Genomic DNA, 25285 nt, shown 5'->3' on the forward strand with positions numbered 1-25285 from the left:
TATCTCCAATAATGCAAAACACATCTCCTTGCGGATATGTATAATGTTATGCATTAAGGGAAGGGCCACTACCCAGACTAGTTTCGACCTTTATTGAGGTCTCTTCAGTGGGAGCCAGGCCCAAATGGAGATACCAAGGCAGAAGCATTAGCAAGGTCATCTCCTCCTATAGGAGCTGCCAAACGGTGTGCCATCCTTTTTATTAAATTACTCTGGATTTAGAGAAAGATGTTGAAAAGGATAGCACACCGTTTGGCAGCTCCTATAGGAGGAGATGACCTTGCTAATGCTTCTGCCAATTTTTCACTTGGTCAGACCATAATAAATTTAGTTTAATCCTTTATCCAAATGTGTGCAAACAAAGTTTGCACCTGAAAGTATCTTCAGGACTGGGGTTTGTGCCTGAAGATACTTTCAGGCACAAACTTTGTTTGCACACACTTGGATAAAGGATGAAACTAAATTTATTATAGTCTGACCAAGTGAAAAATAAACTTTCAACATCTTTCTCTAATTAGGCCTCATTTGGATTTCTGTACAGATATCTGGTTACTTGGCTATATCATTGATAGGGAAACATTGGAGAGAGTGCAGATGCGAATAACCGACTCTCTCAGGATTCTGGAATATTGAATATGAGGATAGATTGAGGTCATCAGAGCTTGGAAGATAGGAGGAAGAGTGATACTATTGAGAGGTATAAGCTGGTGAGAGGAGCCAATCAAATAGATACATGGGAATAATTGCATAGGATAATGGGTAATGTAAGAACTAGAGGTCATCCCTGAGGCTGTACAAGGGTCATGCGAGTAAAGAGGTGAAAAAGAGATTTTTTACTTGGCAGGTGGTGAACAAATAGAATGCATTGCTAGAATGGGTGGCAAGTGCTCCAACAGTGAATGTGCTTACAGTAAGGTATGATAGTTATTGTGGTAATGTCTGACTATTCGACTCCCCCCCTCCTGATGAGTCTTTGGACTCCATGGAGTCTCGGAAGTAATACTATCTCTATGGATTCACTGTGAGAGGTCCTGCTGTCACTCACACAGTTGATCATACTGTGTCTTAAACACATTCACTGTCTCCATACTCACCACACTCTCAGGTAATGCATTCCAATCACCCACCACTCTCCATGAAAAAAAAAAAAAAAGACCTACTCCTTGTTCCCCTAGTCCCACCTACTTATATAGCTTTCATCCCTCCCTGTCTCCCCATTACATGAAAAACCTTTGAGAAACACATTAATCCGGTAATAACCCTTTACCAGATTATGTCTCCATACCCCCTTCTCTTCCTATCCACTAGACTACAAACCGCACTCTCTCAACCTGTCCTTATACTCTGCCTTCTACTTTAATCACGTCGCCGTCAATATGGATAAAATACATCACTCCTCTACACTTTGTATCCATCATATATTTCAATGTAATATCAATGGTATTAAAATTTTAATATGCACTTCGCATTCATGGTAACCTGAACGTATATATATGTCTTGGGTGGTTAAGTCAAGCATCTCTGAACCCTTTCCAATATCTCTTCATCCTTTTTGAAAACCAGGTGATCAAATCTGTGCACAATAATCCATGTGCAGATGGATCAATGCGTTATATAATGGAGCTATAACATCTTTACTTCTACATGTCAGTGTCCTCTGCATCATTGCCATAATCCTCGGTGCTATTCTCAATTTTAGCAGTGTTCCCAGACATCATCACCAATGGCTGACTCTATATCCCATCTTTTCTTCCCAAACTTGCAAGTATCCCACTCATTTGTCCATTCACACAGTCTATTCAAGCCCTCTTGCAAAATCACAACATCTGCTCTACTTCTCATAGTTCTTCCCAACTTTGCATCATCTACAAACAACTGCATATCACCATTCAATCCTTTCCCCGATATTAACATACAAGCTAAACAGCAATGGCACTGAGACAGACCCTTGGAGCACATCACTAGTGACTATTCTTATCTAGGATATCACTCTCCATTACACAATTTATTGATACCTTAATATTAGTACACCAATCTCCAATCTAATTACTATCCAACCCCAATTGTTGGGGCTGGATTGAACTGGGCAGAGTTGGAATTTACTGTTAGACATAAAATACAGCAATATGAAAAGGAATGGCATGAAATGGAATATTTCTCAGGGAAGTACAGAATGTTAGAGACATACATAAACTGGATGGAACATTACTGACCAGTGCTAAGAGACCATTAGATTAATAATGTCTGATGATTAAAGTAGCTCTATGGCAAAATATTGGTCAAAATTCAGTGCAGTTTAGTTTTATTCAGTCAACATTTTAATCAACATTAAATCACCCAGATGAAAAATAATCAGCAATATAAATGTTCATTCAACCAAAATATGTCAAGGAAGGGGGGGGGGAGAAGTATTTGATCATTCTCACATAATACATGAAACCACAAAGTCGATAGCAAATCAGTGCTGTGTATATGGGTTAAGAGTAATTTGTTAATATTCTGTTTGATGAGCAGAAGTTGTAGTCTTTAGGAAATACTTCATGGGGAAGGTTGGTTCACAGAACCCAGGTCAGTGGAATAAAAGATAAATGAGAGCATGAATGTTTCTGGCAAACAGAATCCTTGGAAATATTGTAAGACCCAATGAGGAAAATGACCACATCTGTGAAATAGGAGATCATCAATTAGCTGAACCACTGTTTCCTGAATAGCATCAAGAATTTTATAGAGCTCTTAGATACACCACCAAAAATATGACAGTATTTTGAGGTTGAGTAGATTTGCAATTTAGTACCAAGTTAGCAGCTGGAAGATGAAAGTTAATATCTTGAGTGCAGATGAAGTTTTTTTTGAAAGCCAAGGAAACAGCAAATCATAAGTGATTTGAGACAAAAACTTCAGCTTTATACTCAACATACACCACAGCCTGCAACACTTGCAAAACATTCATTAACATTGGAACCTTTCAAAGTCATATTTTAGAAGTGCTAAATTCCAAAACTTGCTGCTGGCACCAGTGATTGTGCTTTCTGCAAAAGATGTTGGATGCAATTTCTGCTCATCTGAATTCACCTCTTTCATCCAGATGGCAGTGGTGCAATATCACCTAACAATAAAGAAGAATTCTTATAGGAACAATAAGCAATGTTTTAGAGACTGTTCCATGTGTGTGTGAGAGAGGGATATGTTGAACAAAACAAGCAACCTCCCACGTGATGTGTAACATGCATGAGACAGTCTGGCATGAAGGTGTTAAAAAAAAGTTCATATTATTATTAGCTTCTTACCAAATCAATCAGTTATTTGTCAGGTTTCCAGAACTATCAGAACTATCATTTTGGTCTTCTAAGCAACCATTAACTGCACTTCTATCTTTTTCTGCCACACTGTCAAACTTGTTTTACTAACCTTTTCTTTCCCATCCTGGACTTATAGTTCCCATTAATTTAAAAAAAAAAAAAAAATGTATGTGTGTGTGCATGCACATACCCATCCCACACAATCTGGTATATAACTATAGTTGCCTAAAATAATGGTCTAGTTATAGAAATCAATATAAACCAGTGATCAAAACGCTTACCCTATGACTAGTCAAATAAATTCGACCTTTTTTAGTACCTCCAAATTCCCTTGCATCCTGTCCTTCAAAAGTTAATTCTACTCCATCACAATACAGGAGAATGCTAAAAATAAATAAAATAAAATAAAAAAATATCTTCATTCATATTTAATATAATGAATGATCAATTTATTTCACATAAAAAGCTGTACAGACAATATAAAGTAGATTGATACAGCTATACAAGAAACAAGAAGGAGAAGGAAACACAAACTATAAATAGAACACAAAGTTTTTGAAAGCAATCTTGACTATCTTATATAGGAATGTTTGCTTCCCTTGGATAATTCTAGAACTCAGAAGCAAGTTACATCTGGATAATTGTTAATGAAGACTACCAACAGCAATTTTACTAAAAACTCAAGTGACCTGAGAGATGAAAGATGCCCTTAACATATACAGCAAGTAAGTTATATCCAGTTAAACAGCTATGTCTATCGCCCATATGGCAGAAGTACAGCAGAACTAATCTGAGCTAAAGTGTTTTCCTAACTGAGAAGCCAGTCAAATATCTCCTTCCCCTTCCTCACATACTGGAAAGAGTAGATGATAGCATTTTAATCTGTGAAAAACTATGTGCTCATCAAGAACTTTAGCCACTTTTGCAAGAGGCTGGTTTCACATGCATGTCTGGCTCTAAAACAGTGCAATAACTCATGACAATAAACTTTATCACTCAAGCCCTAGGTATACTTCAGAAATCTGAAAACTACATAAACCCAGGTTTTTCTCCCCCACCCTTGCTGGTAGCATATGTTGGAGTCATTAGGAGCAACATCTATTGACACTCTCCATAGGATTAACCCATTGAGTTCTTGTAGATAAACTTCTATTTTGGTGATACATAACTGATTTTAGGGAAAGGCAACATATACTATAATATTAATTTAAAAAAACTTTAATTAATATTAGAGTGTACGTTGTCTTTCCCTAAAAATCTGACAGTTAACCCACTGAGTGTCTGCTGGAAAATGCCATTGCTGACAAGAGACTTGTTTAATATAATTATTTATAAGGGGAACAACGAAATTCTAATTAAACAAAGCTTTAGAAATAATATCATTAAATGATCATTGATAATAGGAGTCCAATGGACATTATTGTGCAGACTGAAGCAAATAAGATGCTAAAGAAGAAGTTTCATTCAAAGAATATGTATTTATAGCAGACATGAATTCCTGATCATTACTAAATTGGTAAATAATATTATTTAAGTGTCTTAACTAATGATCTACAACTTTCCAATTTTTGTGTGATTTAATTGCATTGAAGGATCTATAAGGCAGAACAGATGAGAACGACATTTTGCTCACCAGCAATTAATAGCTCGACCTCCCTTGAAGCAAGAATCTGCTTTTCTTCTGGAGTTCATCTAGCCTTGGCTCATCCTACAGAGATAAGAGCACTGGTCTTGGCAGGATGTTTAGATGATCAATGAACATCCAGACCTCAAGCAGAGGAGAAAGAACGAGGGAATAGGAACGCAAAAATGGACAATGGTCGCAATTAGATGATACAGCACGTAGAGTTAATGACAAGGCCAATGATGGTGCTTCTTGCTATACTATTCAAAGCAAAAAAGTTCCTTTATAGTACTTGTTTGCTGTAGCAAGTAAGAAAAGCTGTCAGAAGTGCTAACCCTGTTATTACAGTAACCTATGGTACTATATCGATTTCCTATTGACATTTTTTTTCCAAAATAGTCTTATCTGTCAGGATTCCAATATCTTATGGAATCCTGACAGATATCATGTTGGAGATTTAACGGAATCTTATCAACACTGAGAAAGGATTAAAACTAATTTTAATACTTCCAATATTTCATCTCCATCACAGAGACATCTTCAGGGATTACAAAAAAACTTTTTGTGTAACAACACACACACACAAATATAATATAACAGTGAGGAGTGAAACTAAAGTCCTATCTAGGTAGTGTGCCCTCTATGCGCATTTGCAGGTGGCCTAGGATGTAAAGAGGGCTATCCGATAATGTTTCCCAAATTTTGGGAAGTTCAATGCAACCGTATTTGTTTAAATTCAGTCGATTCCTGAGTGCAGATTCAAAGAATAGTCTTTCTTTTTTGAATTTACTATGGTGGAGCATAGTGGTTTTTTTCTAGGAGATCCTGTGGGTTGTATCCAAAACATGGTCTGCAAGGCCAGATTGGCCATAATCGTGATTGCAGATATACGACTTGTGTTCTTCTAACCGGATGGTCGCTGATCTGACTGTTTGAAGTAAGCCAGTTTACAGGCACAAGGTACTCTATATACTCCAGGCACTGAGAGAGTAAGGAGCTGGTCTTTGGTGGAACGGATAAGGGTAGCAAGTTTACGGTGGGACTGTGAGAAGGACTCTTCCCCTCTAAAACCTTCTATCTGGCTAAGATATAGATGATGTGTTCTCTATTTGGCCTCATGGCCCAGACACATTAGATTCCTTCCTCAGTCACCTCAATAGTGTACATCCAAGAATCCAGTTTACGATGAAAAAGGAAAATAACAATAGTTTACCCTTCCTAGACACCTTAGTAACATGCCTTTCTAATGGTAACCTTTCTGTCTCTGTATATAGAAAACCTACTCATACAGGCAGATACATTCACAAACTCTTCCACCACCATCCCTCTCAGCAATATGGCATTATAAAACTCTTACCAATACAGCCCACAATTTTTGTTCCAGTGAACTGCCCTTTCAACCAAACTCAAACACATACACAACACCTTCCTTTCCAATGGCTACAGTGACTACAGAATTAAAAGGATAATCAAATCCTTCCCCATTCTCCGACCATCTCTTCAGAAATGCCATCACCCGCCAGATCATTAAAAAAGCACAATCTCCATACAGCTTTTAAGCCCAACCATAAACTTGCTAGCCTTATCCGTTCCACCAAAGACCAGCTCCCTCCTCTCTCAGTGCCTGGAGTATATAGAGTACCTTGTGCCTATAAACTTACTTCAGACAGAGGCAGATCAGCAACCATCCAGTTAGAAGAACACAAGTCATACATTTGCAATCACGATTATGATCAATCTGGTCTTGCAGACCATGTTTTGGATACAACCCACAAGATCTCCTGAAAAAAACCCACCATGCTCTACCATAGTAAATTCAAAAAAGAAAGACTATTCTTTGAATCTGCATCTGCACTCAGGAATCAACTGAATTTAAACAAATACGGTTGCATTGAACTTCCCAAAATTTGGGACACATTATCAGAGATCCCTCTTGACATCCTAGGCCACCTGCAAATGCCCATAGAGGGCACACCACCTAGATAAGACTTTAGTTTCACTCACTATTGTATTATATTAATTTTTAATTTGTGTTGTTACAAAAAGTTTTTTTGTAATCCCTGAAGATGTCTCTGTGACGGAGACGAAATATTGAAAGTGTTAAAATTAGTTTTAATCCTTTCTCAGTGCTGATAATATTCCATTAAACCTCCAACATGAATTCTTTACAGCACTTAAGCCTCAACACACAGATCCTGACAGATATCCTGAGATAATATATACTTCTGTCTAAAGCACTTCTAAAGGCATCAATTTACTTAGATCTCAGATTTCCTTTGAATATCTTTCCTGTAATTCTAAAATGAAAGATCTGTTCTACTAAACCTTTCCTCTCCCATTTTGCACACACATTCTTGAATACTAACCATGTCGAATTATTTCCTAATATCTTCATTATTAATGATTGTCACTGATAACATCTCTTCACTCCTGTAATTTTTTTTCCCTTCAGAATTTTCATATCTGTGGTCTTCAGTCTTTGATATGATGTTATTTCTCCAACCCTCAGATCCATAAGTTTGAATAATACTAAACTTTGTTTATGCCACTTCACTTTTGCACCTCTCACAGATTACAATAATAGGTGTGATGAGTCAAGACTCTGCCTGACTTCCTAGACAGATGGTCCTGACATTGCAATAAGCTAATGCTAAATGATTAAAACTATGAACTAAAATTTAAATAATTAAACAAAAAAATGGAATATAGAATGCGATGAGAAAAAGCAAATTATGTTAACAATGGACTAAGAACTGCAAGTGAACTGACAAATTTGTACTGATATGACATTATGAAAGGAATCTCCAACATTTCAGTGGCATGGAGTGAGTGGAGTGAGATGTCAAAATCATGTATGAATGGTATCTAGTGTAAGCTTTGGCCTGGCTACATTCTGGATTCGCAAGAGCAGGACACTACCCTACATCAATAGCAGAGAATGCAACACAGATAGCAAAGGAAATAGGAGCACTTTGAGAGTAATGGTGAAGAGCTTTCAATGGAAGATTTAAAAGAGCTAGCTGAACAATTGTCCAAAGACAGAGGAAACTGACTCTGCAATGTTGGTCAGGGCACTAAAAGTGAAATCAATGCAAGAGGCTAGTGCTCTTATTAATAAGAGATGCGAGCTCTTCTGTAACAACAACCCCAACTGGGAGTGGGGCTCCACCATCAAGAGTATAATTGAGCCATACTATAATGTATTATCAGAAAAGAAGAAAAACAAACAGACAACTTTCTATTGTTTTTAAAGCAGTAAATTTTCTTTTTCTTAAACAGTATACAATTTTCAATACATACATTTCATAAAATAAAACATTTTAAGTATTTTTGTGTTATTACTGAAAATCTTAGAACAGAAAACCTAATGTATTTACATATGTTCCCATTCTATTTTTGCTTAAATTTATGCTACTTCATTTTACACCAGAAATCTCAGGAAACTAACCCAGCATAAACCGAATCACAACTGTATACTGGTATTTTAGTAGTGTAATTTTTCCTTTTCAATATATAAATTTATTCATTTGATTCCCTTATCATACCTGCCTGCTTTGCTTATTGTGTTGTCTATCTTCATATTCAATTTGCCACTTTACTAAAAATTGTGCATAAAAAAGCTGAAATATTTTACTTGTTCTATAGGTTCTTCAATTCAGAATGCAGGTGATGTTTTCAATGTTCCAGGCTATTTTCATGGTCTTTTTTATTGCTGATTTTCAACTGACACTTTTTTTTTGGTTAAAACTGACAAAGATACCCAGAAATTATACAAATGATATTTAAACTGTGTTCAGCACTGATCACAACCTCAATTATTTCTACAATTATGAATGATAATGGAGCAGGGAAAAAATACAATAAAAAGAGAATTTCAATATTTTGGGTGGTGGTGTAGCCTAGTGTTAAGGTCTATGCTTTTAGTTCTATAAAAGAAAGTTATTTTATAGAACTTCTGTAGAAAGAAAATTGACACGACATAGAAGTTTCTGGATTATTAATCCTGACTACACTCGCACACTAAAATGAATGATAGGTTTACCACCTTTAGTGTGAGGCACACACTAAAGATGTGATTTTTGGGAGTCATTACGTTAATAAAAAATAAAATAAATAAAAATAAAGCTATGAAAAATCACATTCACATGAGACTTCAGAGGGTTAAGAACCAGAGTTGAGTTGTTGTTTTTTAAATTTTAAGATCAATTGGTCAGTTAAGAGTAATTGCTGAAATTTGAACCATGTATCCTTTCTTGAGATTCATAGAGCATTTCATAGGGCTGCACAGGATTCACAAAATGAATGCAACTACAGACGATGATCCTAGTTTTTCCTCCCCCCTGATTCAACAGAACAGTCAGTATTTTTGGTCTCTAAACATACTATTGATTTTCTTTGTTGTGTTAGGAGAATAAAATATTCACAGAGAGGTATTGCTGCTGTTCTCTTCTGATAGTGGAAATAAAATGCAGGATGAAATGAAATTAAACTAACTTATTGCTTGCAAAGGATAAAACAACTGTTTAATTTCAACTGCTGTTTAATCTGAAGCACCTTTTTCAAACAATTCTGATTAAAGAAGTTATTTCAAATTGGAAGCATTATGTTGAAAGTACACTTTACAACTACAAATAGACTGGATTTTATTTTATCATAATAAAAAACATAGACTAGTTTCATAATAGGTAACTTGCGGAATCTTCAGAGATAAAAATAAAGCCAAGTGAAAACTATAAATTTAAAAAAAGCTGAGAGGTTGTTGTAATAGAAACAACTGAAAAACAAAGAAACGGTAAGGTGTGACATGCGTCATCCATTTTCTAGAATTGTTTGGATGTGGTTAGCTGAAAAACTGGTCAGGGTGCGTGTGAAAGAGAGAGAAGCAGTCTTGATCAGTGATAGTGTCCAAATATCACTTAGGATGAATCCTTGGTATTTGTTAACCAAGTCCTGTAAAAAAATTATATTGGATTCTTTAATTTAATGAGAAAAAGTAGAACGTTGTCCACTGAATATGGCCCAGAGGCCTTGTCCCAATCAATGTCATGAAGGAACATCTTAGCAATGCAACTTATAACAGAGAAAATCAGGTCTGGCTTACCACTCTTTCAACACATTATGACACTGATTATTCACTGACATGACTGTTCATTGAAGTACAGATTTTGTCAATCCATTTCTGTATGCAAGCTCTTAACAATTTTTCCAAAATCTTCACCACTACTGCAGAACTGACAGTTTGATAAATGCAACAGCTATAGTACCTCCTCATATATCTGAGTTTCTTCCTCCATTGTACAGGTAATATTGAGCTCTGTTACATACACTAAGTTGATAGCTTTTATAGAGAGAAGCTTAAGAGAAGAAAACTGTTGATGAGAAGTAAATAATTACTTAGTATCACATATGGCTTGCCTCTTCCAATAAGCCTTTGGATTAACTGGAGAAGTGCTTTTAGGTTGCAGAATGTCTGAACTATCCTCGCTCTCTTCCCCCCCCCTCCTTGAACACATTCACCAACGATACGACCAAAACAATGGCCCATTCTACACCTCGCAACATGCTATGATCCACATTTGACGTCGCTGGATAATAATAAAAAGGTAGCAAGTGTAGTAAGAAAGGTAGCAAGTGTGTTGCCCATGTGTACGACAGTGGTGAGATGATGTGGAGAGCAAGGATTATGAAATGATATGTTAGCAGAAATGTGTAAGGAAAAAGAAGTACAGTTTATTATTGTGTGGAATGAGTTTGAAGGACAAAGTGTATAGGAGCGATGGGCTGCATTTGAGTGGTTTCGGTGTGAGTCGCTGGAGAGACTGTTGCTAGAAGGGAGAGAAATGAGTGCAGAGAATGAATTTGATCAAGTGGTAAGCAATGTGGAAGAATGGGAGAGTAAGACAGGAGAGACTGAAGAGGTAGTTGTGAATGAAGTAAGCGGCATGAGTATAAAGAATGAGAGAACACGGGGTGCAAGACAGACAGAGAAACAAGAAGGCTCAGAGTGGACAGAGGAACACGTGAGAAAGGTAGATGCTCCAAGAGGATGTGAATGCATGTGTATACAAAAAGGGACCTGAGATCAAGAAAACAGTTGGATCTGAAGAAAGTTCAAAGATGAATAAGGAGAAAAAAATTGCTTGAGTCAAGCATGGAGAAGTCACATCAAATAAGTGGTGTCAGGGGAACTAGCTATAGATCCAGGAATAAGCTGCTGCGATGCTAAAAGTTTAAGAAACAAGGCAAATTAAATGGTTGCATTAATTGAGTCTGTTTACCCAAAAATTGTTGGAATAAGTGAGACAGTTGGATGAGGATGACATCCTAACAGGAATGAAAGGGTATGGTGTGTTTTGTGAGAGTAGAAAGAGACATACAGATTAGCATATAATTTGCACAGTCTTATACCCAACATTTGTGAAGAGAAACAGTTTTAACAATTTTACCATTTTTTTTTCACTTTTACTTGTTGCAAGACATTAAATAGGTGTACCAAGGGTGTCATTAATTCCCTGGAGCTTTCTTTCAAGACACATGATGATATACATTAAGTCCTACTGATTTATTAACATTTATTAATTCATCGTATACTTCCTGCTCTTACTATCAGTCCGTCCTCTACCATACCCTCCAGCTTCACACTTCTCATGATGTTATATTCATAAAGATGAAATACCCTGATAAACTGCTCATTGAATACCTCAACTAATACCAGCAGTTACCAATCTACCACTAACATCCTCCCATAGTCATTCTTTCTTCTGCTTGCTGCATATCAAAAGAACTTGCTAAGATTTTCCTTAGCTTGAGTGGCTAATTTCTGCTCATACTGCATTTTTACTGTTTTTATCCCAAGTGACCTTCCTGGCTTTTCATACTCTTCAGGCAACTGAAGACTCTGCAGAATCAACTCCATCCATCCACTTTATCCCTACCTTATTCAACATTTTCTCCTTTGGAATACACTCAGACACTGCTGCTGTTAAATATCTCTTGATCAGTCCTCTTTCCATGTCATAGCTTCCAACTGTGTTTTAAGTTTATCACAATCTCCAACCTTGTAGTTCCACGACTGGCTGGGTGGTTAATGTATCCACTCTCCAACCAACAAGATGTCAAATTCAAATCTGACTATGGGAATGAATGAATGTGAATACTTTTTAGGCAAGAGATGAATTAAACTGCTCAGTGCAAGACCACTACCTTGCTTAATGGAACCCGAGATGCTAAAAAAAAAAGTTCCATGTTTGAACTATAAAAAAAAATACAAAAACTATATAAAATTAATAAGAGGGAGACTTTGGAAGGCAGTGACACTAATGGTGTAAGGTACAGGTGGGCAAGACAGGATATTTAGTAGGGTGCTGCTACAAGCCAAGGAGCACAGAGGGTGGGGTGCAGGAAATGTTTAGGCAGTGGAGCTTGGCAAGTGCAAGAAGAATTATTACTATTATTACGGGCAACTCCAGGAAGTCATTAGACTCATCGAGGGAGATCCCAAATCATATTCATCACAACTATTTGACATTCATACAGTATCTATCATACCTCGCCTTAAACTCATTCACTGTCACAGCATCCACCACAGACTCAGGGAGCACATTCCACTCATTCACTACTCTAAAAGTAAAGAACCCAGCTCTAACACCTTTACTAACCACACTTTTGCCAAGTTTCCATGGATGTCCCCTAGTCCTCCCACAACCAGCCCTGTTCTCAAAAATATCTTCTGAATTAATTTTATAGAAGCCCTTCAGTAATTTGAATGTCTCAATCATATCTCCCCTCCTCCGCCTATCAACCAATTTTTGCAACCCACAAATCCTCAACCTGTTCTCATACGGTTCATTCCACAGACCTGCTATCATCTTGGTCACTTGCCTCTGGATCCTCTCCACCTCCTCCCCATCAAGAAGAAACCTAGGTGACCAAATCTGAGCACAGTAGTCTAGATGGGGTCTTATCAAGGCTCGATAGAGAGGAACAATAACCTGCTTGTCAACGTATTCTTCAGCAACCAAGTGATTTGATGAGCTGTTTTGGTCACTTTTGCAATGTGTTCCCTAAATTTCAATTCCTTATCTACCAACACTCCTAATTTTTTGCCTCTTCTTGTGGACTCTACTCCCGAGTAAACCACTCTCTGATATCTCTCCGTCAACCACCCTCCTATCCATCTCACAAACCCTATGTCCATTCCCATATGCTGCAATTTACTGATTAGAATTCCATGTGGAATCCTGTCAAAGGCCTTGGCAAGGTCCAGTAGAATCACCGTAAACCCATTACCCTTATCCAGTTCAGCCGTCACTGTGTTATAATACGTGAGCAAGTTACTGAGGCATGACCTACCCTTCACAAAACCATGCTGTCCCCAATACAGTATCCCATTTTCTTCTATCCAATCTTGTATTTTCCTCGACTATTTTCTCTAAGACCTTGACAATGATTCCTGATATGCTAATCGGTCGGTAATTTACAACAGCAGTCTTGGAACCACCTTTATGCAGTGGAACTATTTTCCCCTCTTTCCACCCGCTCGGGACTAACCCAGACCCGAGACTCAAATTAAACAAAATGGTCAAGGGTACTGACAATTCTTTAGCTGCTTCTCGTACAACACGAGCTGGTATACCATCCAATCCCACAGATGTATTGACATTGAGGTTATGCAATAGACTACTCACCTCCACTTCATTAACCACAATTCCCGTATAATCTACTGGTTTATTCGTTTCTGCAATGTCACCACCTGGATGATATACTTTTGCAAAGTGCTCACTCAGTAACTCAACTATCTCAACTGATTCAGTTACCTCCCTACCATCGGCATTCTTTAAAATCAATCTGCCATGTACATTTTTCCTTTTACTTGCTACATATCTAAAAAACTGTTTAGGATTCTCTTTAGCCTGCATGGCCAATGTTCTTTCGTAATCCTTTTTTGCTTTTCTTACCACACTCGTCACCCTTCAGGCCTGCGCTTTATACCGTTCATGTGCCTGCCGGTCACCCTTCTCCTTAAATTACCTCCATAGTTGTTTCTTTTTTAGCAACTCAAGCTTAATGGTGTTATTCATCCATTTAACCCCTACTTGATTTATTATTCGGACTCTAGGTATACGGTCAGCCATTGCTTCATGCAAGCACTTCTTAACTACCTCCCATGCACTATCAACTTCTACTCCTTGTAGATGTAATTACTAGGTCAAGCACTCTCTGACCCCTAGTATTTTCCATTACATGCTGTCGCAGATAGTTATCCCTTAATAACCGCATAAAATCCAGTTCCTTCCTCCCGTGTGTCCTCTCCTCACTCCAATCAATGCGACCATAGTTGAAATCTCCCATAATAATCACCCTCCTTCCACCCATTTCTTCTATTTGCTTGTGCATACTGTCACCACCATCTTTCCCATCACCTGGTCTATAGCAGCACCCAATTGTATATTTAGTTCTGCTAGCCACAATCTCACACCAAATGGCCTCAAATGTGCTCTTTTCTCTATCCTGCAATTCAACTTCTATTCTCCTTGGCTGGAGCTCATCATCTATCATCAACAATACTCCTCCCCCCATTTTATTCTCTCTGTCATTCCTGAACACACTATACCCATCACATTCAATCCCACTAGTTATATCATCTACAGTCAGCCATGTTTCACTAATACCTATAACCTGTGGTCTGGAAGTGCCAACCATGGCCAAAAACTCTTCCTTCTTGTTCCTAATACTCCTAGTATTAGTGTACATGAATTTAAGACCCCCATTAGCCCCAACCCTACCTTGATGCCTTATATTAACTATCCCACTTAGATTTGTTGTCCTTATTTGCTCTGGCATATTATATTCATTCTTACATTCAACTGCCTCCATAAGGACTGTATCTCTACTCCCCCCCCCCCATAACAAATCTAGTTTCCCTGAATTTGCACATCCACTACATTCAGCAACACTTTCTCAAGTCTTCTTACACCGTAACCATTCAAATGCAAGCCATCCATCTTATATAGATCCTTTCGCCCATCAAACTCACTCCACACATCCACAAATTCCACACCACTCATCATACATAACCCACACATAAAGTCATTTGCAATTATAGCCCTCCTTTTAAACATTTCACTGTCATACCATGGCAAAAGACTAATCATTCTAACTCTCTCACTCTTTTCTTTTGCTACCTCAAACAATTCATTCAGGTCTTCTATCATTTCCATTTTATCTCCTTTCAAATCAATCGTACCTGCCACAACAATCATTTCTTTCACCCTTTCCTTTTGCTCTCTAATAGACGCAGTTACGTCCTTTATGGTCGCACCAGGTTGGTACGATTTTGTCAAATCCTCTACTAACACACCTCGTACTAACGAGTCTCCATACAGCACTCTATCCTTCATTTTGTTCATGTTCACATTCATACGTCTATTTTTCCTGTCATACCTTTTATTATTGGTTGGTTCATTCAGTCTACTTTTGTTCATGCACTCTAGCTGCTGTTTTGCTCTTTCTATCGCACTATTCAACAACGCGATCTCACTCAATGCATCTATCTCATCTTGTTTGTTCTCTGAGAAACCATTTATACCATCATTCACACTTTCTACATTCACACTCTCACAATTTTCATGTACAACCTTGCTGTTTCTTGTCATATCCCTATTTCCTTCATTCTGAAGGTTGACAAAAATATCACACTCACGATCCGAAATACACTTCAATTCCGCATTCTCCCTACATTTTCTACACACATTCAATCCTTTATTATCATCTAACCACACTCCGACCGCACTCCGCAAAGCGTACATTTCACAGCTAGTACACTGACTCATTTCTTTTATGCTACTGTTCTTTGATAACGATGGCGAACCTTCATTACTGGCCGCCATTTTCCTTCACACAGGTGCCATACTTATCTGTAACGTGTTTTGTCAAATTAAACGTTATAACACACCAAAAATAGACGCACTAAAATACGCAAGGCAAACAAAACAAAACTACACAATATTAAGTAATTTGTATCGATAACTGAAAATGATACTTATCTTATCTGGAGCTTGCACGAACACTACTCATTACGAATTCATCTAGCGGCGACTTCCCGACATAGATTATGTTATAAAACACTTTAGTACACTAACCACGTTAATAAAGCTCCAATAATATACCAAAATTAAACACTTAAGTCCATTAAATTGAATCCAAAACACCAATAAATCAACAAAAAACACAAAAATCTCAAGTGACACTAATGGTGTAAGGTACAGGTGGGCAAGACAGGATATTTAGTAGGGTGCTGCTACAAGCCAAGGAGCACAGAGGGTGGGGTGCAGGAAATGTTTAGGCAGTGGAGCTTGGCAAGTGCAAGAAGAATGATTGTTATAGAAGATTTTAACTATAGTAGTATAAATTGGGAAGAGGAAAATGCATGTAGTAATAAGGGAATGGAATTTCTAGAATTGTTCAGGGACAAATGTCTTATGCAACATGTAATAGAGGGAACAAGAGATTCAAAAGTTTTGGATTTGGTTATAGCATCAGAAGAGCTGATAATAACTGAGATGACATCTCTCTCCCCCAGTTGGAGAGAGTGACCATGTGGTTTTGACTTGGAAGATGAATAGACATGCAAGCGTATCAAAGAAAAGGGAACGTATGTGTAATTATAAGGCAGGTGATTATAATCTTAGATATCACCTTGTGACAGTTCCATAGAAGGCAGAATTGGAAGGCCAGGATATTATTAGTGCTTGGGAAATTGTGAAGGAATATGTGTTAGCAGCTATAGTAAGCTGTATTCCACGAGTATTCCAAGAAGAGGACACAATTTGGTGTAAAGTGGATGACAAACAATATCAAACAGAAACTTCATGTGCAAAAGAGATTATAGAAGAGATAAGGAGAGAGGTGAAGAGCAGATGCATGAAGAATATAACACTCAGGCAGGAGAGTGACTAGTTTGGTGAGGAAGACAAAACTGAAATATGAGAAGAGACTGGCACTAAGATCCAAAGAAAATTCTAGGGAATTTTTTTAGCTGTGTGGCCAGTAGGAGGAGAAATGATTGTGAAGAATGACATTGTGGGATTAAAATAGGAATAGAGTGATTGATGCAGAGGACATAATGGAGTTGTTCAATGAACACTTTATTGGAGTATTTCATCCTGGAGAAGTAAGTTTTAATACTAGAGGGATAGGGCAGGTTCAAGAGGAGAGTGTGTTCCAAATACTGGGTACCCTGGATGTCAGTAAAGCTGTGTGACTGGATGGTATTTCATCACAGTTTTGAGAGAATGTGCTAAAGAACTGACAGCTCCGTTGACCTGGCTTTTCAATGAAAGTCTGACTATGGGAAAGGTACTCCAGGAATAGAAGAAAGGTAAGATAGTGCCATTGTATAAGGGTGATAGAAGACTGGGAGTGTTTAATTATAGGCCACTTTGTGTTTCATCAGTAGTTGTTAGTGAGGGACCATATACAGCGTTGGGCAGATGAAGGCAATGTTATCTGTGAAAGTCAACATGGATTTGTTAAGGGGCACTCTTGCTTTAGTAATATGATTGCCTTTTATAATAACGTGACAAGAGCGGTTGATAAGGGAAAGGCATATTCTGCCAATGTTTTGGATTTTGTGATAGGATGCCGCATGATAAGCTAATATTTAAGTTGCAGCAAATGGGTTTAGATGTCAGGTTAGTCAAATGGATTCAGGATTGGCCGTCTGAAAGGTATCAGTTGTGTATGGTGGGACAATTACAAGGAGGCAGAAAGTTACAAGTGGGGTTCCACAGGGCTCAGTACTGAGACCTGCATTGTTTAATCTTTATATCAATGACATTATCAGTGGATTGCAAGGGGATATTCAGTTGTTTGCAGATGAGGTGAAGCTGGGAAGAGTTATTAGTAAGTGCAGATGTGGCAGTCCTACAAGAGCATTTGAATAAACTAGACAGATGGGCAAATGAATTGGGGGGGGGGGGGGTATCAGTTTAATACAGCAAAAAGTCTTGAAGTTTGGGATACATCGATGAAAGGCTATATACTCTGTTGGAGGAAGTAGGGGAGAGACAAGAGATCTGGGGGTGATGATTGATAGAAACCTGAAATTCAGGGACATATTGCAAAGGTGGTGAAGGTAACCCAGAGGATTGCTTCAATACTGAGAAGGACATTGACCTGCGGAGATAAAAGAGTTATTGTTCCATTGTATAAGACCTTGATCAGAATATACTTAGACTATTGTTCTCAAATTTGGTCCTCAGGATTTTAAGGGGATAAATTAACATTGTACAATCCTGTTTCAGGACTGTACAATGTTAGTTATGAGGATTGGCTGAGGGAATGTGGACTGCAGAGCTTGGTAGATAGGAGAGATGATATGATAGAGACTTTTAAACTGTTGAAAGGTAGTTACAGGTTTGACAGTAGGGAGTTCTTTCCCTTGGTGGAACAGCAAGGAGTGATGACATGGGGCCATCTCTGGAAGTTAGAAAAAGAAGCTGTGAGCAAGAGGGTGGGGAGTGGTTTCTTTACATGGAGGGTGGTTGAACTGTGGAATGCATTGCCTGATAGAGTGGTGAAATGAAGAATGGTCAATGAGTGGTATGATAGACTGTTTCCTAGGAAGGACCTCCCACAATGAGTCTTTTGACTCCATGGAGACCTGAATAATAATAAAGTACAAAAAATCCTTAGCCCAAGATATGAATGTACTATAGGTTTACAAGAAAGTATTCATATTCATGGGTGGGAACCACATTAAAAAGAAAAAAAAAAGGGGGGGGGGGAGATCACCTCATGGTCGCTATAACTCTCACCAACTAACTGGAAGATGAGACACTCAAATCACAATGACATCCTCTAGTAATATAATCAGATCAAGATAAATTCTTGTGTGACCTCAATCACATTATCTACAATAGTTGTCCCTTAAGAACAAGAAATTTATTCTCCTTATTACATGATACTTTTTCTTCATTCCAATCAACATAGCCATAATTAAAGTTACTTACCCATAACGATATGCATTCTTCTCTTGCTCACTAAGCCACTTTGCCTATACATTTCATTGTCTCCATTCTACTGCTATAACACTCAACTAAAATATTTCATCCTGTCACTCTCCACCTTGCATACTGCTTCAAAAACCATACTGTCCCTATTTTTCTCTCATATCTCAACTTTGTGCAGACAATTCACTGTTTAACAGCAGAAGTCCCTCCCTTTATGCCCATCTTCATCATCCTGAAAAATAAACCCTTCCATTTCTATCATGCTTATCCAACTCATTTCAAACTAAACTTAATTCAACAATTTCTTCTTATTTCTAATACTACTGGCATTCACAAATAAGAACAGCAATTCCTTTCTTAGTCTATAACCAGTCCTACCCATGCCAACCCTCATCTATGACTTTACCACACCTCCTCCCGTTTGTTCCTTCATAACCTGTACACATCTCTCCAAGACAACTACTCCCATTCATCCCAGGTCTATATATCCTATTATGAACATCACTCTGATTTATTCTTGTTTTCCTGTTCACATTCACAAACACTTTGGCCTCACCTATGCTTGTTCATATTGTCGTGACGACTCTTTTCTGTCGTGTTTTAATTCTATCTAGTTTCAAGTCACTTTTATGAATAATACAACTAATTACGAAATGATCACCGATCCAAAAGTAGGGAAATTTATATTTATACTGCGCCACCCTATTCTTAGATTAGTCTATATAAATAGTAGGATCAGTTCTAAATTAAGTTAACAGTCATCTCATTAGGCCGAATCATCTATTATCATTTTTACTTGGGGTTCCCGCAAGATTCGAATGTTTATGAATGGTGCAATAATAAGGAATTCAGGCAAATACAATATTTAGATCAACAAAACAAAACATTTAATATATGATATGGTTAACAAATACAAGAACTCTATTTTAAAATGGAACTATACAATTAACTTAACACATCTTCTTAGGTCACTGATGCTAATTCAATGTTCTAACTTTCATATACTATTCACAGTCTCAAAAAAACACAATTCTTCTTATCTCAAGTTAATATAACAATTTCACATCTTATTCAGTCTTCACAAATCTATCAGCTCAATGTTTATATTCACAGCAGGCAATAAACTACGTAAGCTATATTCCAAGCAAATATATTCCCGGACCTTGAGCATCGGAGGTATATTACAGTTAATGCTAGAATAGAGAAACTTATACAACTACTCTTACCAGACAAATTCTTCAATACAAATTATTGAGAGAGCACTTATGAATTAACTTAATTAACATTAGCGGAACACACATAACAAATATTCTCCATAGTTTAAACTGTATTACTGTAAGTCGCACTTCACTATTCCAAACAACAGTAATTAGGTACTAATATCTTTTCCTGTTCACTTTTCTCCAAGTAACCAACATAACCTTTTCCTAGGGCAACATAGAATTTAATCGTAATCCAGATTAACTAGAACTAATCAGAATTTTCGCATTGACTGTCCAGTTTCCTTTTATCTGATTACGGCATCAACCTTTCTTCATAACAACAGCAGATTTCGCTTATAACATTAAACTTTATGTTTCACTACTTATAGGTTCACTTCCGAACACTATACTCATAAATCTCTGCCCTGAGGATTATATAATCTTGGTTCCGCAAAGCTCTCTCCTCACTCCTTAATAATAATTCTTCTCTTTATTTCTCTATATATGACCTTCACTCCCACCTTACGTTCGAACGCCACGCTCTACTCCACTCGTGGTTGTTTACGCGTGCGTCTCCATGACAACAGACTAAACGTAAACATTTCGCCAATGTAATGTATGCTCTTTTACTACTACATTTGTGATTACATAACATTAAATATTTCACAAATAAGAACAACATAATATTTAAGCTACTTCTTCAACTTTTTGATTACGTATACAGTTAAATATAAAAATAACACTTTACGTTACATCATACATATTTGGTTATACAAAATCCTAAACATATTATTATTTTATAAATTAATAATAGGTCAGGTTTTGAATAAATTTTTAATTAGTAATTCTTAATTAAGGACTAATAAATAATTTTATATAAGTCATGATTAATATTTAATAAGCAATGTTAAATGTGAATGAAAAAAAAATAAATTACATAACATAGCTTCATTCACAATTTAACAATATCACTCATTACACTTCCTTTTAGCAAAAGCCTCCAGATGATTCATACACACATTTAAACACAATCCATTTCTTTTACAATTCAATTTGCCCTCAAATGCATTCCATGTATCAACAAATCCTTTTCTCCTCACACACAACTTTACTAGCATACCATTCATCATCAACTCATCATTCATACCTGAGCAACACCAAATACTCTTCGTACCACACAGTCATCTTTCTCTCCTCAATCTTCACATTCTTCCTTTATCCAACCAAGTCATTCATTCCCACAACTGCCAACATCATAACACTCTTCATCTCCCTTCCTGGAAAACAGATCTTGTGCACCCTCTCATCCACCACAATCAAAAATGTTGTGGGAAAATGTGTAGAAAAGAGCAGGACTAATAATAATGGCGAGTACTTAACTGGATTTCTGTTCAGGATATTAACTAATCATTATTATTATCATCACGCTCCAACATGAGGATGTTTTATGAACTTTTATTGTTGATAGCAATATCTATACATTGGCTCAGGATGCAAGTGTACAGAGGATTTGAAATAAGTGACCATATAGTTCTGAGTAAGATAAATCTGAATATAATACTGAAAAGAAAAGTGCAAGAAATTACTAAATTAAAGTTGAAAACCTTTTGGCTCTCTAATTTAATAATCAGCAAGTAATTTAGTAATGCATATAAAAAAGTTTTAAAAAGAATCCAAGTTGCCTTGCTTTCAGAGCAGGCTCATCCTACGAGGTTCATTCAACTGACAACATATTTATCATACAGAATCTAAAATTCTTAACACTCCTTGCATGAACAACACATTCTGGTAATACATTCCATTCATTGACAATTCTCCATGTCAAAAATCTACTCATCACATTCCTCTTCACCACACTTTTACATAACTGCCAGGGATGATCTCTGGTTCCCCCCCCCCCCGCCTCTCGCCTGCTACTCTTTTTATAATCACATCTGTATAGCCAGCAGTCCAAAGTCCTCATGTTAAATTAGTCACTGGCATTAGCCAATGTCTCCACATCACAATGAAAACCAGGTGACCAGATTTTGAGCGCAATAGTCCAAGTGCAGCCTGACCAGTGCTTTATTATACAGTGGTACAACCATTTCCTTATCCCTGGATGCTAGAATACTTATTCATAGCAGCACTGTGAAGTGCAGCTAAGGCTCTAAATAGAAGGTATGCCTACACGTGCCATTCTTCTTCTAGTTTTGTAGGTTAAAGCTCGTATCATTTATCAGTAAAAAGAAGTAACTGTATAAAGTTCATAAGCATTCATTTTTCGTGGAATTTGTAAAGAAAAGACTTCCCATGCCCTTTATTATTGGTTGTACCATTATTTAAACAATTCTTGGCAAAATTGAAGTTATTTTTTATTTAACAGTATTAATAATTTCCTATTGCTGGCTTAATTTTCATTGATAGAGACTGAATCCTTTAGAATGCCTGTTTGTACAATTTGGAGCAGAACAACCCCCCATTTCGCTATAAAGTTGAAAAATCAAGAGCTCGAACGAGGTGCCACTCTGATGCCAATATAGCAGAAAGTAGTCGTACCTTCTATTTAGAGCCTTAAGTGCAGCCTTTGAAACACTAACAATATACCCTTTAAACTTCAGTCTACTGTCAACCATCACTCCCAATCTTAAATCTCATCCTGCAGTATGACACCGGCGATATAGTACATGGCCTTATATTTCTGCACTCCAAAATGCAACACCTTGCACTTATTGATATTAAAACTACAACCCCACTCCTTTGTCTAAGCCAAAAGTCTATTCAATCTTCCTGAAGGAAAGAATTAACATCAGTAATGCTACTTATAATTCTTCCCAACTTTGCATCATCAGCAAACAACTGAAGATCCCCTCTCAGTCCACATGATATATTGTTTACTAACAAGTTAAACAGCAGGGACCCAAGAACCCTGGGGCATGCCACTGGTTAATCTTTTTCGAGACACTGCTCCATCATACACAACCTGCTCGTATCATTCAGAGAGTCAATCTCTGATCCATCTAACCAATATACACTCTATTCCCATCCTCTGCAGCTTGTACACCAACTTATGTGGTAATCTATCAAATGCTTTTGCAAAGTCCATGAATATTACTGTATATGATTTTCCCTTATCTAACATGCTCGTTACCCTATCATAAAATGCAAGTAAATTGCTAAAACAGGACCTACCCTTTACAAATCTGTGATGACCATAATAAAGAATGCAATGTCCATGGACCCAATTCTGTATTCTATTCCTAACCAATCTCTCTAACATCTTGATTACAACTGCAGTTATACAGACTGGTTTATTATTGAAAACTTCTGTCCTAGGACCATGCTTGTGGAGTGGTACTATTTTGCCTCCTAGCCAGTGCAAGACTTTCATTAAATAACCAGGTCAAGGGCATAGCCAACTGTGGTGAACATTCTTTAAGAATATGTGGTGATGTCATCCATTCCCACAGCCTTATTAATATCTAACCCAACCAACTCCACATACACCTCAGGTTCTTTCACTTCCAATTCTCCTAATACTTGTCTCCCTTCTATATATTGCACTACATCATTTACACCAGTATGATATAAGCTGATGAAGTGCTCATTCAATAACTCCACTATATCCTTTGCAACTGTTATTCTGCTGCCATGACTATCCACCAGTGTCAACTTGCCATAATTATTCTTTCTCTTGATGCCATATAGCAGAAAAACTCCCTTGAGTTAGCCTTGGCCTGACAAGTCAATCTCCTCTCATACTACACTTTTTTTCTTTATGTACCATGCCGGTCACCTTTCTAGCCTGCACTTTATACTCTTCATGGATCTGATCACCACCAACTGTTTTGTACCACCTCCATAGCATTTTCTTCTCCAGCACAGCTTGCAATGCTGGAATTTTCTTTTCTATTGCAGTTATACATTGCATTTGCCAGATACTGGCTTGTGAGTTTCCATGCATTGTCAACATCTTTTCTACTTGGTTCATCTATCCAACATACTGATGCTAACCGACTACAGAGCTTCCTATAATCACCTGCTTTATACTTCCACATATATCCATTTTTGGCAGTAACCTTTTCTTGTTTCATCACTTCCCAAACAAGCACCTCAATAACAACTACATCTTGTGAAGTTATCACCAAATCCAAAACATTAAAGCCTCTAGTTGTTCAGTTACATGCTGCTTAAGATATTTATCTCTTAATTTCAACAAACTCACTCTCCTTATTCCCATACACTATCTCCTCCTTCCATTCTATATTTCTGTAGTCTCCCATCAGAATCGCCTTCTTTTTACCTGCCCAACTAAGTTGCCGAAACATTCCACAATCAGTATTCTGATTGTGAAATGTTTCGGCAGTATGCATTCCTTGGCCTATAACAGCATCCTATCAGATATACTAAATTGTTTATTTCAACTGCACACATTCAAAATCTGTGCATGCACTATCAACATCCACACTGTGTGGACACAATTCCTCTGTAATCATTAACAGCACCCCCCCCTGCCCTTCCTCCTCTTTTCACATTTCTATCCTTCTAGAAAATTATATATATCCTATTTCTATTCCCGACATCCCATTCTCCTCAGACAACCAAGTTTCACTTCCAATTATCTTTGGGCATACTGAGTCAATCAATGCAAAAAAAATCAGCTCTCTTGCCTTTGTATATAAACATAACAATCCCTGTATCCTTGAGGCCATTCTACCAGCATTCTTTATTCTAGCTGACCTCTCTCTCCAGTCTGACCACTCCTGTTTCCCTGATCCTAATGATAGTACTCATCCATCTAACTCTTTCTTGATTTATTTACTCTACCAACCTTGGGTATACAGTGTGATATTTATTCTTCCAGATATCCTTTGACCATCTGCATGCACTGTGAACATCCTTCCCTTACAGAACTTTATGCCATGGTATTGCTTCAAGCTACCTCTTAAGTTTATCATAATCACCTGCCTTACAATTCCACATGTACCTTTCTTTAACTGAAATTCCCATATATTTTGATACCTTCCAATTGTCTCCAATTGGGGAAAGTGACCACATGATCATTTTCCCTAACTGGAGGTAATGTAGTCACCTTAGTTATGAACAGGATTTTCTGACCCTATAACAAGATTCAATATCCTGATACTCCGAGTCCCCTCCCATTACATT

At 37.3% G+C, this 25285-nt stretch overlaps 1 protein-coding gene across 1 annotated transcript in view; it reads right to left on the bottom strand.

The window, feature by feature from the left end:
- The window catches only part of Wbp2 (WW domain binding protein 2), a 99577-nt gene that overhangs the window by 66905 nt on the left and 7387 nt on the right, over positions 1-25285 (bottom strand). The window contains exon 2 of the mRNA XM_090407683.1: positions 3581-3683. Within this exon, the coding sequence (XP_090263809.1) occupies positions 3581-3683 (103 nt within the window). The remainder of the gene's footprint in view (positions 1-3580; positions 3684-25285) is intronic.

This window comes from Typopeltis vanoorti, chromosome 17 (genome assembly GCF_054136105.1).
Source record: "Typopeltis vanoorti isolate ZY-2024b chromosome 17, IOZ_Tvanoo_1.0, whole genome shotgun sequence".
Taxonomy (NCBI): Eukaryota; Metazoa; Arthropoda; class Arachnida; order Uropygi; family Thelyphonidae; genus Typopeltis; species Typopeltis vanoorti.